We start from the raw sequence: 17,750 nt of genomic DNA on the forward strand, positions 1-17,750 counted from the left end.
GTAGCGAATCGTACGAAGTGTATCGTCTTTCACCGTGAGAACGGTCCAGCAGCTGAGTCTACCTTACTACCTTTTATATAGCGACACATGAGTTGACACTTATCGTTACCTAGGGGATCCGAGGAGTCATGTTGTGGAGGGAGATCGCTGGGCTCCAGGTCCGGGCGAGCTGAGCGCGGTGTGCCCGTTGGGGCGGTTGGCGTCGCTGGGAGGGCCCCGCGCGCGGAGGCGCGGGAGCACCCGGAAGCCCGGCGGCCACCTGCAGTGGCGCCGGCCCCCCGGAGGCCTCCCCGGGGCGGCGTGGCCCACCCGTGAGGATGTGGGTGCTCGTTTCCCTGCCTCACGAAGGTTTGACTTGAGGAGGAGAGGCCGCGCCGCGTGGGGGACGGGCCGGAACCGGCGGTGGAGCTCCCGGCTCCAACCTTGACCGCCCGGCGCCCTGGGAGTGCCTCCCGCGCGCACGGGTGTGCGTGCTGGCTCGGCCCTGCCCTGGAAACGGGCCTCTCCAGCTCTCCCCGCGCGTATTAAACTGTTGAAGAAACCTTTTGCCAGTGGGAATGCAAAAACGAAACCAAATGACTTTGCTTCCAGGCTTTTGCTACCCCGAGATTCCTTCATTTTAAATCGTGGGAATCGGGAAGTTTGGAGAAACGCGCGAGACCTGCCCTGCAGAGAGGCGCGGGGTAGACCTCATCCTTGCGGCTTAGATGGATGGGTTTATAATGTCAGCTTTTTTTTACGTTTGATGTCAGTCAGGTGGTTCATTCCCCCAGAGACTCACAGGCAATTTGGATTTAAACGCGGAGACAGTGTTTTGATATGTATCAGAGGCTGATATTCTCATGGGGTGATAACTTGCTCTGTGCTCCCGGCTGGACGGTGGTTCATACTGTGGCGATATCTATAGGATAAAAATCATGCCTTTGAAATGTTTCAGCCCTCTTCGGAGAAACATCCCCCGACTCTTTTAATTGTACTTCTGCGTTCACATGGACAGTTGCCATACAGCAATCGGATGCACAATTTAAGCCGGCTCTATGGCAGATCACGTGGCGCAGGACATGCAGCCACTATGGAGGGAAAACAGAATGGAAAATGGCAGAAGTCTAGCTTTGTTCATTTTTATGCTGCAAAGCCTCCCCGGTTCTGTCCTATTTTGCTAACATAAATATGCATTTTTAAATGCTTTCGTTCGATATCGACGGACCTGGGCTGTAAGATTGGATCTTGAAATGTAATGAATATGTTTATTTCTATTTCATAGAAAATTTGGCACAGAATATGTTACGTGTGGGATTGATCTCAGACGTTTCAGATGATCAGATACAGTTCTCAACAGCAAGGCCTTTTCTTTTTTTAAAATGATGTTTTTATGGTGTCTTTTATTGTTTATAACAGCTTCAATTTGGGAACATACGCTAGTGTTCTTAATGTTACAGAATTAATTCTTTCCCCCTGTTTAAACCTACAAATATTCTGTTCCCTGGTTAATGATCTGTAATTACCTGTGCTGTTACGGGCTTGCTTAGTTTGTCAGTGTTTGTTGTTGTTGTTTGTTTGTTTTAGGCATCTCGGTATTGTTTGCTCACCTGGCCTTTCAGCAGCACAGCTTTCCCTCAGTGATGTTCAGGAGAACTTTCCAAGACCCGGGGAATGTTTTCTTCTGCCACGTTCCTCTGGCAGCCACTGGCCACATGTGGCTTTTGAGCGCATGTTTGGGCTAGAGAAATGGAGGACCTGAACTCTTAATTTGATTCAAATAATCACATGTAACTAGCAGCTACCTGCTCGGGAACCACAGCTTTCGACTATTAGTCCCTCAGGAAGTCTCCCTGCCCCCCTGACTCCAGCACTTATTAGTTACACAGTCATTACACCTTTCTTGTAGGCTGTAAGCCAAGTGAGGGCAAAGGCTTATCTGTTTTCTCTGTTTGCTATGCCCAGACTGGGATTTAGTAGTAAGAAACGTTCAATAAATATTTGTTGAAGGACTAAATTGACTTCTGGAGAGCAGGTATCTTTTGTGTTCTCTCTAGGCCTAGAGCAAACTCAGTATCAAATACTGCAAATCTCTGCTTAGTGATTGAACAGATTTCATGTAAATGGGTTGCTGAAGACGTATTCTAAATGCTTATTTTGGTTGGGTTACTGTTTTTGGAATCTCTTGAAGACTCACGAGAAAATGCTGTATGAAGTTGAATGATTCCAACTTGTGTGGACACAGCTTGGGTTTCCTGTTAGTGGAGTAGCTCAGGGATGCTGCCCTTTAACCATATTCCACATAAATCCGAGGGCATCCCTAGGCCTCAGAGAGGTGCCTTCGTGAGGCCCTAACCAGCCTTCAGCTACTCTGAAGAAGTTAGCGGGCCTCTCACTCACCACCATTCTGAGTTAGGGCATGGACCAGGAATCCTTGAGAAATCATAAGATATCATAGCCATGTTACAAGATGCTTTTGCTCAGAGCTGATTTGGGGTGATGGGATAGGATGGGATTCATATATAAATCAAAATTTGGGGAATTTGAGTCTACTTATTGTATCTGTTATGTACACAGTTAAATAGGGCCAACTTAAAAAAAATATCTTAAGGTTTACTTTGTATAACCCATTATCACCAGTTAACCATAGTAGGATTTGAAATGAAAGTATGTACTTGATTCAGGCTAGTATATCTCCAAGTTTGACCAATATTCCCAGGTGTCATGGCATCTAGAAATTGCTTTTGCAAAAGGATTCTAAGACTATAGAGGTCTATAGTTTTCTTTGGTGGGGCAGAATGTTGGGGTTTCATAAAGGAAAGGAAATAGAACTGGGAAAAAAAATGCAATGAAGACAAAATACAAAGAATGTTCACTCCAGTGGTTAGGTAATATAGCTTCTCTGAGCTTGAAGTAGCTACCATGTAAAATGAAGTTGATTACATTGTGTTGAGTGACTCATCTTTCCACCTTGAATCTAGGACTTGAATATTTACTATTAGGTATGTGTAGGCCACTAATCTAACTCCTGTGGCAAGTGATAGTATGTAAGATACAGTTCTTTTAAGAATCTCAATAGTGCAAGGAAATGAAAGGTGCTTTGGGGATCACTTCTAGAAAACATTTTTGAATGGAAAACCCACTCTGAAAAGGACATTTGAAAGGTGGCTCCTCTTAACCAACTCAGAATGATAACCACTTACTCACTCAGCTGAAGAATTATGAGTATCAAAAAACATGACTGAGTCTCAAAATGTGATTGCAGTCAGGTTACTCTTCCTAGAACACAGCTTGAACCCTGGGACAATCTCCTTTGAAATAATCAGTGGTTTCCCAGTGCTCATGGAATTAAAAGGTTTGGTCTTTGATCAGGTATTTAAAGTACTTCTGAGTATAGCCCTAAAAAACCATTACAGCCTTACCTCTCACTGTTTTCCGGGATGTAGCGTGCATTCCAGCCTACTGTTCCTCTAAGTGCTCTCCTTTTACATTTCTGCCCCAAATCTCTGCCTACACATCTTTCAAGACCTATACCCTAGGTCAGCGGTTCTCAACCTGTGGGTCGCGACCCCTTTGGGGGTCAAACGACCCTTTCACAGGGGTCGCCTAAGACCATCGGAAAACACGTATATAATTACATATTGTTTTTGTGATTAATCACTATGCTTTAATTATGTTCAATTTGTAACAATGAAATTGGGGGTCACCACAACATGAGGAACTGTATTAAAGGGTTGCAGCATTAGGAAGGTTGAGAACCACTGCCCTAGGGGATGCCTCCTTTACCACACCATTTCTGATTCTCAGGAGCTGCCATAGGGCATGTTCCTTGTACTTATGTTATGGAGCAAATCCCCTGTTTCATCATCTATTGCAATTAGTGCTATTTTATTCACCCTAGTAGACTGTAAGCATGGGACCATCTGTTACTCATTTTTTTATTTTCTGAAACATCTAGATCAGTGTAGTGCCTTGTAGGCAGTGGTTACACGTTTACTAGTAACGTGTTTAACAAGCTGTGCTAAAGGTAGCTTCATTCTCTGCATGTAATATTTTGTCCAAACTTACTGCCAAACACTTAGAGGCCAACAGGTAGAAACGCTGAGTTACTTCTACACTGAGAAGCTACAGTGTTGAAGGACGGTCGTCTTTGTGGCGTGGGTTACTTTTTAGAATTGATAGCATTTAAGGGAGATCACCATGCCATGTGACACCAATTCCTTGTTATATTCCTACTAGATGCCTGGTGCATGAGATTTGTGCACTTGCGGGGGGTGGGGGGGTCCCTCAGCCCGGCCTGTGCCCTCTCGAAGTCCAGGAGCCCTCAGGGGATGTCTGACTGTAAGCCAGCTCCCTGTGGGGATCTGGCCTAAGCTGGCTGTGGGACATTGCCATGGAGGCAGGAGAGGCTTCCGCCACTGCCGCTGTGCTGTACTCGCCAGCTGTGAGCCTGGCTTCTGGCTGAGCAGTGCTCCCCCTGTGGGAGCGCACTGACCACCAGGGGGCAGCTCCTGCGTTGAGCGTCTGCCTCCTGGTGGTCAGTGTGATTATAGCGACCAGTCATTCTCCCGATCGGTCAATTTGCATATTAGCCTTTTATTATATAGGATTATGTAGCAAGGTTAATGTCAAAACAATTTAAAGTATTGGGTGGCAAATCATTCTAGCATCTATGAAAACTTGAATATTGTTAACATAGTAACACTGAATTAGGTTATTTAATGTGTGATAATCTCTACATCCATATAAACATACACTTTATGAGAAAAAAGAAATCATCTTACTCTTTACCAGTTCCTGCTAGTATTTAGAAAACCTGTGAATCAGGTTGGGAAGGAACCAGTTAACTTGAAGAGGTGATGTTTCCTTAGATAAGGGTGGTGATGGTAAAGATGATTAAGTTAGATGGCAGATTGATTAATCAATTGTAAAAAAGCACATTGAGTAATAAATAGCAAGGCATAATCTGCTAGAGGACATGATCAATTAGCTATTTTCACTTATCTATTCTTTCTACTGAAATAAACAAAATCATTTTCATTTGGTTTTGTAATATGGTTTTCTGTTTATATTTAAAAAGCATATAGACAGTCATAATATTTCATATTTGAAAGATTTGATACAAAAGAAATTGGAAGGTTTTGGCTTCATAGTTCAGTTTCGCTGACATTTTCTCTTCTTTCTCCATTTCTGATGGGTTGGCTTGGTGCAACACCAGTCCAATTTATAGCAAATTTATTCAAACCACTCATGTTGTCTGAGAAAAAGGTAATATCAGGGATATGGTTTAAAAGGCATGGTCTTCTGGAAAAGCCATTAGAGCCCTCAAATGCCCAGCCTTTGATCTGCCAGCCGATCGTGAGGAAGACAGAGCGGGAGCCTCCTTAGCGCCCTGAGGCCTCTGTCCTGACGCTGAACCAATGGGCCATTTGTGTCGAACAGTGCGGAGTTGTATCCAGTTACTTCACCGCCAGCCTCGGAGAAACATGGAGTGCTTCATCCGCAAGAAACAATAGTTCTACAAAACCCTCCGGAGAGGGGGCTTGGTTGGCAGGAAACAGAAAACCAGTTGGAAGCAGTTTGATGGAGCCAGACAGCCATGGGTGGGCGGATGGGCAGTCCTTTCGCCCTACGTGACCCGGGCGCTGTGTGCCTGCCTTTCCACCATCTCAGGTACCGAATCCCCACGAGCTGGAATCTGGATGGATCTAGGGGTCCAGGGTGACCCCCAGAGGGGCTGCCTCCTGAATCGTGCTGGGGAGATGGGGAGAAAGGAGCCCTTCCCAGGGGCCACCTGAGTCTCTCCTCAGCTCTTTTTTTTTTTTTAAGTATATATTTTTATTGATTTCAGAGAGGAAGGGAGAGAGAAACATCAATGATGAGAGAATCATGGATCAACTGCATGATCCGTGGGATCTAGTCCACAACCCAGGCATGTGTCCTGACTGGGTGGTTCCCCCAGCTGCCGCCTGGTTGCCATGGTGTCGGAGGAGGGGAGAAGGAGGAGGTGATTTCTGAGAAGCAGTCCAAAAATACACACCAGCTGGCCCCTCCTTCCTCACTCCTTCCAGCTTCAAAGCCTCCTTTTGTGCAGCTGGGCCAGGGCTCTTCCTGGCCAGGCAGCCGGGAGCAAAGAAGGTCAAGGAGGCAGAGGGTCCAGGTGGTGGGTTCTGGGACCCCCACCTCACCCAGCAGATTTCCTGGACCTGGGCTCCATTGCCCTCCCATAGTTCCCAGACCAGGCGGGCTGTTTCCTGCCTCCCTGCCTTCGCACCTGCAGTTCCCTCCACCTGGAATGCCCTTCCTCATCCTTCAAATCCCAGCTCGGCTTTACTGCACTGGAGAACCTCCGCTCAGTCACTTGGGGCTCCCCCTGTATCCTGCATCCACCCCAGTCACAGCCATTTTCTTGATGAAGCTCTCGGGGCTGTGAGGTCTTGGGGATGCTAGCTTCGCCTTTGTACTCCAGCCCCTGGCACAGACAGGTGCTCAGTAAATCCGGAAGGAAGGAAGGAGGGAGGGATGGAAGGGAACAAAGAAACACCTCTCATAGGACTGGAGAGGATTCGCCCGTGAGCACCTGGCACAGGGCTGGGCACGGAGCAAAGCCCACTCCCTTCCTGCCGCCTGCACTTGAGCCTGGGCTCCAGCACCTTCTGCCTCATCTGAGTTGGACCGGCTCAGGGGCCGTCTCCATACCCGCAGGCCTGTGTCTGTTGCCCATTTACGTGCACTTGACTTCATAAGGAGCTAGTGTGTTTGGGAGAAAGGCCTCCATTCTCAGAAATCCCGGACTGTGCACACGTGCAAGGACCTGAGGGCTGATCTTGAGCAGGGGTTTTCACACTGAATACTTTCTGCAAACAAAGCCTTACCTGAGGCCATTATATAAAACAGATGGAAAGCTGCTTGGGGTGAAGTGGTGCGTATTGAAGGAGATGGGGCAGCCAGGAGAGAGGGAGGGCGAGCCCTGGGGAGAGTCCAGTGGCTGATATTTACTAACTGGTACAGAAGGACTTCAGTATTTTCAGAACTGAGTGTTCATGCCCGTGTGGCTGGGCCAACTAACTCATCTTTCACAGCGAGAAGTCAGTCTGTACACACAACAATGAAAATACATCCTTGGGGAAAATCATAATGACTTCAGCCTTTAATGCTCTTACAGTTTCTTTCTTTCTTTTTTTTTAATTTTGAAGGGATGTTTTAGGGGAAGTAGCTCTTGTCTAGAGGAAATATTTATATGAATTCAGCAATTCCATCAACTTCTCTTTCTTTTTCTTTTGTGAAATTCAAGTAAAATTAAATTTAAAATTGTGTCTGAAAAAATAAAAAAGGCATGGCCTTCCATCTCCTGCTAGGATGGAATGAACAGATCCTATCATTGTTAAGAAGTGGGCTCTTAGATTTGTACGAGAGATGTGATTAACATTCACTAAAGTTTTCTGGGATGTCAGGAAATAATGAGAATATCCTAAACTAGATTGTGTTCATGTGATGAGCATGTGGCAAGAGCTGTTGGGTGACAGATGGTATAAGCTGTGTCAGATTCCATGAGAAGTTAAAGGTCCCTTGACCAGGGATAATATCTGTGAGTAAAGAAAACATCATCCATTTAGATTAGCTCAACATTTAAAAATGTTTTCACCTATACTTGGGAAATAATATGGCTCCTGAGCTTTGTCTAGAAAGATAACGTGTGCTGCTGACTCTATAAGCAATATGTTTGCTGAAAGGAAGTTTCCCCCTTCCTTTCTAAAAGCGATTCTTGAAGTTTGAAGTTGAAAGTGTCAGTAAGTTAGATATTAAAAGAATACAGGCTGTTTATCATTGAAGGCAGTCACTCTAAGTGGCATTCAGAAGTAACGTGCTTTCTCTCTCCTCTCATTACAGGTGGCTTTCTAGAAGATGACCATAGAGGACCTCCCAGAGTTCCCATTAGAAGGAGAGTCTTTGATCGGAAGATACCCATTTTTGTTTTCAGGTTCGGATACGCCCGTGACCTTCTCCATTTCTGCAGCACCAATGCCTTCCGACTGTGGTATGTGAAGTAGCTGACTTTATTGGCTATGAGCTGGTAACCTGACTTCTGTCTTATGTCTGTTTTATGCTCATAATATTTCCTAAGACAATTTACTATGGTTTTCATAAAATTGCTAAAGTTTTCCTTTTTCAAAAATACAATTGCTTTTTCTGCCACTTAAACGAAACATTTCATTTCTTCTATCAGCGCTTTTACTAGGTAAAAGTTCATTTTATGCACCATGATGGATTTAGAAGAACTTTTTTTCAGGAGGCAGCGGTGCTTAGACACCTAGCATTCTTCTGCTATTCATGTACTTATTTTGGTTAAATATACTGACTTGTTTACAAAGCCATATACTGAAAAAAATGACACAAAAGCACTGTCAACTAGCCATCTCTAGGGGCCCTGCGGTCTTTGAAATACTAGAATTCTAATTAACACGGTAAGTGCTCACTCCTGAAAGGTTCCAAACTCAGGTGACAGTGTAACAACAAGTTTTAGTACACAAGCAAGCCTAATTTGGACCCTGTCTCAATCATCATCGATAATTGTAATTATCAATATATCTATCTATCTATATAAAAGCCTAATATGCAAAGTGTCCCCTTGGAAGTTCAACCCACCAGGAATTTGATCGCTCGCTATGATGTGCGCTGACGACCAGAGGGTGGCGCGGAACAAAGGAAGGCCCCAGTCAGCAGCCGACAGCTGCTAGGGACCCTACCTGTGCACAAATTTTGTGCACTGGGCCTCTAGTGTATATATATAAAAGCCTAAGCAACTGTTCTGACCAGACAACTGGCTGGTAGCTATGGCACGCAATGACCACCAGGGGGCAGACGCTCAATGCAGGAGCTGCCCCCTGGTGGTCAGTGCACTCCCACAGCCAACCTCCTGCAGCTAGCCAACCTCCCGTGGTCCCTCCCTCTGGCCGGCCAGCCGGCCCAGATCAGCCCCGATCAGGGACTGAGTGAGACGGCCCTGATAGGCCCTGATCGCTGGCCAGGCTGAGAGATCCCACCTGTGCACGATTTTGTGCACTGGGCTTCTAGTACACAAATAAAATATAGCAAAATTATAAAAAGCAGGGAGGGTGAGACCTGTCCCTGGAATGATATTGGTTCCTATTTAAATTGGGTCATTTAAATCTCCTTGGTAAAATATAAATTTAGAAGTATCCTAGTTTTTATCTATTTAGATAAATTTTCCCCAAGACCCTATTTTATCAGCTAGTTGGTAAAAGAACACCAGGAGATAAATTTGATAGATTTGTTACATTTCTGACTTGGAGTTTTTCAAGTAAAATATTGGGTCACCATTTCAAATCATCTTTGGAGGTAGAGATAATACAATTTTTAAATATCAGTAGATATAAAAAATTATTTGATTGGGAATTTGTCCTTTTAGTCCTATCCATTCTAATAACTATTCAGTTCCAAGTACCAAGTATGCTATTTTTTATGTGTTCAGATTCTACAGTGATTACCTTGAAATCATGAAAAATATTACACAAAATCTGTGCCTAGATCCTGGGAATTATTTGCAGCTTTTACACAAATTGATTGAGTTTATTGTCAGATATAGCAAAATCAGTTATATGGGAAAAGCATTGAACTAAAGCACTTTGTTCCTTGCTTATGACCCTTATCTAATTCTGTCTTGAGTCATAATTATCTTATTTCCTTTCCTAGACTATATAAGTCTTTGGGATGGGGCAGGAATCATGTTTTGTTTTTATTGATCTCCTTAGGGCTAATATAGTCATTTATTGATTAGTTGCTCAGTTTGTGTTGAATAAATACATTGCCTATATTATTAGAATTATAGATTCTTAGAATCTGAATGGACCTATAGTTGAACTTTCCCTACTCACTTTCCAGCATAGAAAGTCTATTTTCAGAAGCTCTGACAGACATCCATTTAGCCACTTAGCAATCTTCAACAGTGGGAAACTGACTCGGTGACTTACCAGCTCTGTGATCTTGGGCATATTACTTATTTTCTCTATCCCCTTGTTTCTTTTTTGATCAAATGAGAATAATAACACCTATCTCATATGTTGTTATGAGGATGAAATAAGGTAATTTACATAAAGTGTACAAGGTGGGGCAAATGCAGGTTTATAGTTGTTTGTATGGAAAATCTATATATATAAAAGCCTAAGCAACTGTTCGACTGTTGGACTGGTAGCTATGATGCGCACTGACCAGCAGGGGGCAGATGCTCAGCGCACAAGCATGGAAACACGGGACAGACTGATGAATCTCAGAGGGAAGTAGGGAGAGGGGAGGGCGGGAAGAGAAGATCTTATATGCATACTAGAGGCCCAGTGCACAGGTTCATGCATAATAGGATCCCTCGGCCTGGCCTGTGGGGATCAGGCTCCTTGACATCCCCCAAGGGGTCCTGGATTGTGAGAGGGCGCAGGCCAGGCCAAGGGACCCTACCGGTGCGCAAATCCATGTACCGGGCCTCTAGTAATACAATAATTAATAAGTAATAATACAAGAATAAACTCTGATTCATGTACTCATAACTGTAAACTTATGTTTGCTCCACCCTGCATGTAACAGTCCTGGGCACCTATGAAGCACTTAGTGAGTGTAACTTATTATCATTATTATTTAAATGATTCTATTTGCCATTACCTCAGTATATAATTACTGAAACATTGACACATGCTTCAGTATTTATTGGGCTAACCATTACTCTTCTTGGTTCAAGTATTCTTGCTTATTTCTCTGACATTTATTCTCTAGGTCTTTGCTAGTCACAGGGTGGTTCTTAGTCTAGTCTCATTGGCATCACTGGGAGCTTGTTAGGAATGCGGTCCCAGGCCCCACCTGAGACTTACTGGATTAGAATCTACATTGTAACAAGATCCCTAGGTAACTCCATCTACATTAATGTTTGAGAAGCTCTCACACAGATGAACTGTAGAATAATTTTGTCTGTCTCTTCCTACAAATAAATCCTGGTGAGGTTTTGATTAGAATTGAAATTATTTTAAATAATGTTCTTGGGAAAATTGATAGCTTTCAATGTTCTGTCTTCCGATGCCCCTCTTCAGTTTTCTTTAAATAAGCCTCGCAAATTTATTGGCATGTTTGTTATTTTTATTGTTATTGTGTATTGGTTTTTCCATTGCATTTCATTTTTTAAAAATAGGAAATCATTTACAAATGCAAAGAACAGTGATAGCAAAAATGTATATCACACATGTCCACCATCAGAATGAACACATATTAGCATTTTGTCGTACTTCCTTTAGCTCTTGTTTTTTTATTAAAAGAAATAAAACTTTAAAGATAAATCCCCTCCATTTACCTTTCTGATCCAATTCCCCTTGTTCCCCAGAGGTAACAACTATCTTATATTTAGTGTGAGTATTCCAAATCTTATTATTATACTTTTACTACAAATATGTGCCTATAAACAATATGCATTTTTGTTGTGTATGTTTATAATTTTATGTAAATGATTGATATTGTATATTATTCTGCAATTTAATTTATTGATCAATGTTTTTTGAGACCTATCTTTATAAATTCATGGCTTAGATGTCTAATTCATTTGTTTAGTTGTAAACTTACTCTTCATGACACATTTATGTTTTTAGAGGTGAAAATATTGATCAGACTTGACAAATTTTAACTGCTTTAGAAATAATTTTTGGAAAGTTTGGGATTTGAGATCAGGGTTTGCACACTTATGTTTTTGTTTCATCTATAATAAATTCTGGGATGGTAAATCGAAATCTCATTCTCACAACAACTCAGGAATGCCTCATACTTTTTGGCAATTTTGATTTTGTTTTTGAGAATTGCTTAAGGTAAAAATCTACGTTTTCTAGCATCTAATAATATTGGTATCATTTAAGCTCTGGTCTTATTGTTTAGTATTTTCAATATATTTATTTGCAACTTCTAATAAATTTAATTTACACCTTTTATTTCAGAGTTCTCTTTCTTTGATCCGAATGATACATCATGCCAGGAAATTCTCTTTGATCCCAAAACTTCTGTATCAGAATTATTTGCCATTTTAAGACAGTGGGTTCCTCAGGTCCAGCAGAACATTGACATTATTGGGAACGAGGTAAGACATTATCACATTTTAAGCTTTACGTTGTTAGGATTGTTAATCACATAGACTTTCCCCCCATCTAAATGGAAAGATGGTGATAAAGGGGAGACCTTTTAAAGAGTCTGATGTTTGTTCTTTGTATTTCCAGGTTTTTACTATAGTTAAATAGTTAGTACTATAAATTCTTTCCATTATTCCGTCATGCTCCTCACTCTCTTACATGTGGGATTCTGACATTGTAGACTCTTCACAGGAGCAGGCATTTTGGGAACTTTCTTTCTTGTACAAATTAATTTTGTAAACTTAAAGAAATTCTCTCATGAGGGTATTTGATTACCATCATGTTTTATCTGTACTTTTGGGTAGTTTGTTAAAGATCTAGGCTTAAATATAATTTAAAAATATGTTTTGAAGGCGGGATGAAAGAATAACTGGTTTCCTTGACCAGCATATTATCATATTGTAGGAAGAGAGAGCTCATACTTTTTTCAAATACCATTATACCCATGAGAAATAAAATTTTGCTCACTCTTTGAGAGGTTAAGGGACATGTTTGGAGTGTAGATTACCTTGTAATACTCTTTATACATTTCCTTCAGTCGGTTGGCAAGTTCAGTTTTCATTCTTGTTGGGTGCAGACTTACGATCTCTCCTCAAAAGAAGCCACTTCTGTCTCTGCATGTGTTGAGAACTAGTCCAGGAAAGGCAGGCTCCCTTGTTGCCCAGCATTGGTTCGCAGTCAGTCGACTTCAGTAGTCGTTGTCATCACCTCTTCCTGGGTTTCCTCAGATTCTTAAGAGAGGCTGCAATGTGAACGACAGAGATGGACTGACAGATATGACTCTCCTACATTATACTTGCAAGTCCGGAGCTCATGGTATCGGTAAGTATGTGGTAAATCTATCAATTGCTTAGAACATCTGTATTGGTGCCTGTACAACCCGGGAGAGCACCTGGCTCTGATGATAATATTCCCTGAACAGGTGAGGATTCAGTTAGGTCCTTCCAGAAACTTGTTGCCTTTTCTTCCTTTTCTCAAGGTGGTCTTAATAGCCTCCTGGCACCTCCCAGCCTTTCCGGATCCAAGCTCAGTTTTCTAGGCAACCCAACCCCTAAGATCCCAGTCTTCAGGCCTGTCTGGGGTCTGTTCCTACATACATAACATGGGCTCATATTTTCCAAAATTGTGTTTTCTTTGTTTTCCCATTGTATGAAAGTGCGTCTCTTATTTAACTGTCGTGACCATCTCCCTGTGTTTCCATAGTTTGATACAGAGCTTCTAAGCTATTGATGGTGAGGGATTCTTTTTTTTTTTTTTTTTTTTTTTGCTATCATGGACTGATACTTTTATAAAATGAAATAATAGAAAAATGAAATAAAGATATAAAATACAAACCCAAATATTTTTCAAAAGGCATAAAATGATATTTCAATTAATATACTCCTAAGAAATGATTACATAGGAAAAAAGAAGAGGGTTATAAAAAGTACACTCAACAATATATTTGGGACTGGCAGTAGTCATGCAGCCCACTCTGAGTAGCACTGGTCCAGTGTGTTGTTTTTACTGGCTGTATAGTATTCCATTCTATGGATGTCTCATAATTTATTTAACCAATTTCTTATTATTATACTTTTAGGTTGTTTCAGAATTTTATTCATAATAAAAAAATGCTGTGATGAACATCTTCACAGCTAAATGTTTATCCATATCTCTGAGTATTTGCTTATTTTCTTAGACTAAATTCCTTGTAAGTGAAAGCTTTGAGATATAAGTGTATATGCAGTATATACTATTTGCTTTGGCATTTTGAATGAGGTAGGGGTTAGCCATCCATTGGAACTTAAATTTGTACTGAATAAAAATAATTTAGAAAACCTTCCTCAGGTGATGTTGATACAGCTGTAAAATTTGCAACTCAACTTATTGATCTGGGAGCAGACGTTAGTTTGCGGAGTCGCTGGACAAATATGAATGCTTTGCATTATGCTGCTTATTTTGATGTCCCTGAGCTTGTAAGAGTGATTTTGAAGACATCCAAACCAAAAGGCAAGTACTATAAGATCGCCATTAGATGTTACTAATTGAACATTTTATTAGTGGCCTGAAAATGATAATTCAAAGAGTTTTTTCCTTCTAATCTATCTTGTTCCGTATGACCTCCCATCTCATTTTTTTCAAGAATAGTTTTAAACTTTCTGTAGTGAAGATTAGTTACTATTCTTTCACAAAAAAGCTTAGTACAAAGAGATACAAAATAAGAAGTGTTCTCCAGGTTTTTATCTCTCTGCGAATTTTCCAGTATAACAGGGATTTTATAAAGTGTAATTGAATCTTTGTGCTATATAATTCTTTTGTCCTATTTGAGTAGCCAGAAATAGAGCAATAAAACCTTCAGAGCTAAGCATTGAAATCATAGAGTATTTATTTTAGGTGGTATTCAGTTCTGAAATTCTGTGATTCTATGAAAGGATAACTTTTTATCTGGCCTTTTTTTTGGTCTTCCTGTCTTGAGGCTGATATCCTAAACTTGAACATGACAATGTGTCTAAATTACAGTCCTTGTGTTTTGACTTTTCCTCTAGTTGTCTCAGGGGTCAGCTTTATTTTTTTTTTGAGGGAATTAGGAGAACAGTTAAAGGCAGTGTTTCCCCACTTCTAGAGGACTTGACTTAGAGATTCAGTAAATAAATTTCCCAGACTGTTTGTTTCTAACCTCTGCTTTGTATAAGTGTCCACTTTTCCTTAAGCTTCTACCTGTTTGCTTTTTGAATGATGGTAGGAGGAAGGCCTCTCTTGATAGTACAGTGTCTTGAATAATGTAGGAGAGTTTGTCCTGAGCACATCCTGCTGGTTTTAGTTGCAGGTGAGGCATGTGGGGTGGGGTGATTAGATGAAGGTAGGATTAGCAGAACCAGAGGTATAGTAAACCCTTGTTGTAGAAAACATTCAAAATAGGATTCCCAAATCTTGAGGATTTCTTGTTTCTAAGTATAGGATCATGATGATTTATTGAAAGTTATTAAAATGTCCTTAGAATTGCAAGATTTTATTTCTTATTCTGAAGTCCAAATTATTCATTTGTTGAATAAAGTATTATGAAAGAGTACAATATGTAGACATTTATATTTTTAATTAGTTCTTCTTCCTGGTGTGAAAATTTTGTTCTTTTTTTGTGTGAAGGGTCAGATAGTCAATATTTTAGGCTTTTTATGGTCTCTGTTGCAACTACCAGATTCTGTAGTTGTGGCATGAAAGTAGCCATAGAGAATATGTAAATGAATGTGTGTGGCTATGTTCAAATAAAACGTTATTTACAAAAACAGATGGTGACTTTGATTTGGCTCATGGGCCATTGTTTTCTGGGCCTGACCTAAACCCTACTACCTCATTGTAGTCATCCTGGTAAATAGATGAGAGGTTTAATGAGAGATTGTGTGAAGATAGTTGTCTTCACAAACATGAATTATTGCCATTAATTGCTTTTACATATAGTTTAGTTTGTGATAGTTAGAAAGCTGATGAAAACATTAATCCATTTTATAATGAAATTTTATTATGCTGAGAACATAATTGGTTAACCAGATTGTAATATGAAAATTTTGTTCCATTGAAAATTTTGTCCCATTGTGAAATGTTGCTTCTGGTGGGTTAAGTCTCAAAATTGGCTAATAGAGCTCCTCCCTCCAGCATTCCCTCAAGCCCCCAGGTTGTCCCCTTTTACATTTTACTAGCGAAATTTAAAGATTTAGTTAATATGCTTGTGATGTTTGGTTGCAGATGTGGATGCTACTTGCAGTGACTTTAATTTCGGAACAGCTCTGCACATTGCCGCTTATAACCTGTGTGCAGGCACCGTGAAATGCTTATTGGAGCTTGGAGCAAATCCCGCATTTAGGGTAAGAAGTTACATTGAAAGAATTTAACCATCTAACATCATCTCCCAGTAAGGAGTTGAATCTAGATGTTGTTTTTGAACTCTATGTACGCAAATGATTTATTTTGTGTGTCCCTGTAAAGAGTAATGATGTTAAACTTCATCTCAAATAAACGTGAGGCAAGCGGTGAAGTTCAGCCCCTGCTATTGAGGCGTCTGCAGACCTGCTTCCATTCAGTAACATGAAATGCCCCTCCAAGTGTCGTCATCTTCGAGTTTAAGGATCTTTCATTTGGGCTTTTGATGTATTTATAAATGTTAACTGTCAAATACAAATGCATATATGCAAGTTATATTTCTGTATTAAATTATATTTTAAACTCTTTCGGAAAGAAATTTTATTCCAGACAATTTTGAAAGATGCACATTTCAAAATGGAATGAACTTTAAAAAATCAAATTAAAGGAAAAAATGTATTTTTTCATGGTAATGTTACTGATTTACAAAGTTACCACCCAGGGTTGAATTTCCTAAACTTTAAATCCTTTGGTATTCTATTGTCTTCACGGCAGTGGCTCTTATATTAGTGCCAGTGACAGGGATTCTTCCCTCGTGGTCTCTGCCTGCCCTTGAGGGGCAAGGGTGGGAAATGTGTGAAAGAGCCTCTTCTCTTCTTTCCTTCTCTTCCCTGGTTTCCTCCCCGCTTCACTCCTCCCTGCTTCTTTGCCACTTTTCTTTCTGTTTAACCTCATCAGTTGGTTAATTAATCCCTCCCTCCCTCCCTCCTTCCCTCCCTCCCTCCCTCCCTCCCTCCCCTATTGTTTATTGGGCACTGGGAGAAAACAACAATAAATGAGGTAAGTCTTTGTCTTCAAAGAGAATAGAGTCTAGAGGGGAGGGTGGACAAGTAAGCAGTCGGTTTTGCTGTAGAGTGTTAAGTTTAGTGGTAGAGGGGTGGGTGCGTGTGCACAGAGGGCCTATGGGGGGGGGGGTGTCTGGCAGAGGTGACAGTGAGTGCTCAAACCTAGTTAAAATTAACCAGGTACACACAGGAAGGAGGTGAGAAAAGCACTGTAGGCACAGACAGTAGCATGAGCAACGGCTAGGAGATGATAATTCAGTTTGGCTGGAATGTGAGGGTGAGCGTGTTTGCTTTTGCTAGTAAACTGTTGACAAAACCCCACTAGTGGAGAGAATATTTTGAACCCAGTAAGATGCAGTTGTTGGCGGTGGCGAGAAAGGCACCAGGTGTTAGACCACTGGAGTCAGACCAGACCTGGGTTCAGCAACCTCTGTACTTGAGTTCTGGCCAGGAAGGAACTCAGAGCCAGGACTCACACTATAAGAGAACATTTATTTACACTTGGAGTGCGGGAAACGAGTTAAGTCGGCTCGCGTGAATTGCGCGTACTCCGCGGGAGCCGTCTTTAACTCGGTTCATATAGATTTGCGGTGGAGTGCGGGAAACGTGTAAACTCGGGCCGATTGTAACTGCGTATTACCAAATATTTGTTTGTAATCCACCCTTTTGGTGGATGGAACAAAACCAAAAGACAGAGCCATCTTATATTTTGGCGGGAAATTCACCCGCACTCCAAGTGTTTAGAAAGTAACAGAGGTAGAAGTGAGTGGTGGGAGAAATGGGCTCAGGCAGCAAGTTACAGAGGCAAACGAAGGGGTCTTTGAAGCTTAGGAGAGGAAGGTAATGGTAATGCGCCTGGGGGTGGGGGTGGAGAAGAAGGGGCGGGGAAAGGCACAGGGGTGCTCCCAGGAGGGAGAGCACA

At 41.5% G+C, this 17,750-nt stretch overlaps 1 protein-coding gene across 2 annotated transcripts in view; it reads left to right on the forward strand.

Moving 5' to 3' along the window:
- CLIP4 (CAP-Gly domain containing linker protein family member 4) overlaps positions 1-17,750 on the forward strand; it is a 51,591-nt gene that overhangs the window by 1,518 nt on the left and 32,323 nt on the right. Inside the window, exons 2-6 of one of the 2 annotated variants that reach the window (XM_014460557.2) lie at positions 7,870-8,017; positions 11,961-12,100; positions 12,878-12,971; positions 13,977-14,138; positions 15,870-15,988. In XM_014460557.2, the coding sequence (XP_014316043.1) occupies positions 7,885-8,017; positions 11,961-12,100; positions 12,878-12,971; positions 13,977-14,138; positions 15,870-15,988 (648 nt within the window). In that variant the 5' untranslated portion in view covers positions 7,870-7,884. The remainder of the gene's footprint in view (positions 1-7,869; positions 8,018-11,960; positions 12,101-12,877; positions 12,972-13,976; positions 14,139-15,869; positions 15,989-17,750) is intronic. The other variant, XM_014460558.2, reaches the window with a different exon arrangement.

Source organism: Myotis lucifugus, unplaced genomic scaffold, assembly GCF_000147115.1.
Source record: "Myotis lucifugus unplaced genomic scaffold, Myoluc2.0 scaffold_134, whole genome shotgun sequence".
Classification (NCBI taxonomy): Eukaryota; Metazoa; Chordata; class Mammalia; order Chiroptera; family Vespertilionidae; genus Myotis; species Myotis lucifugus.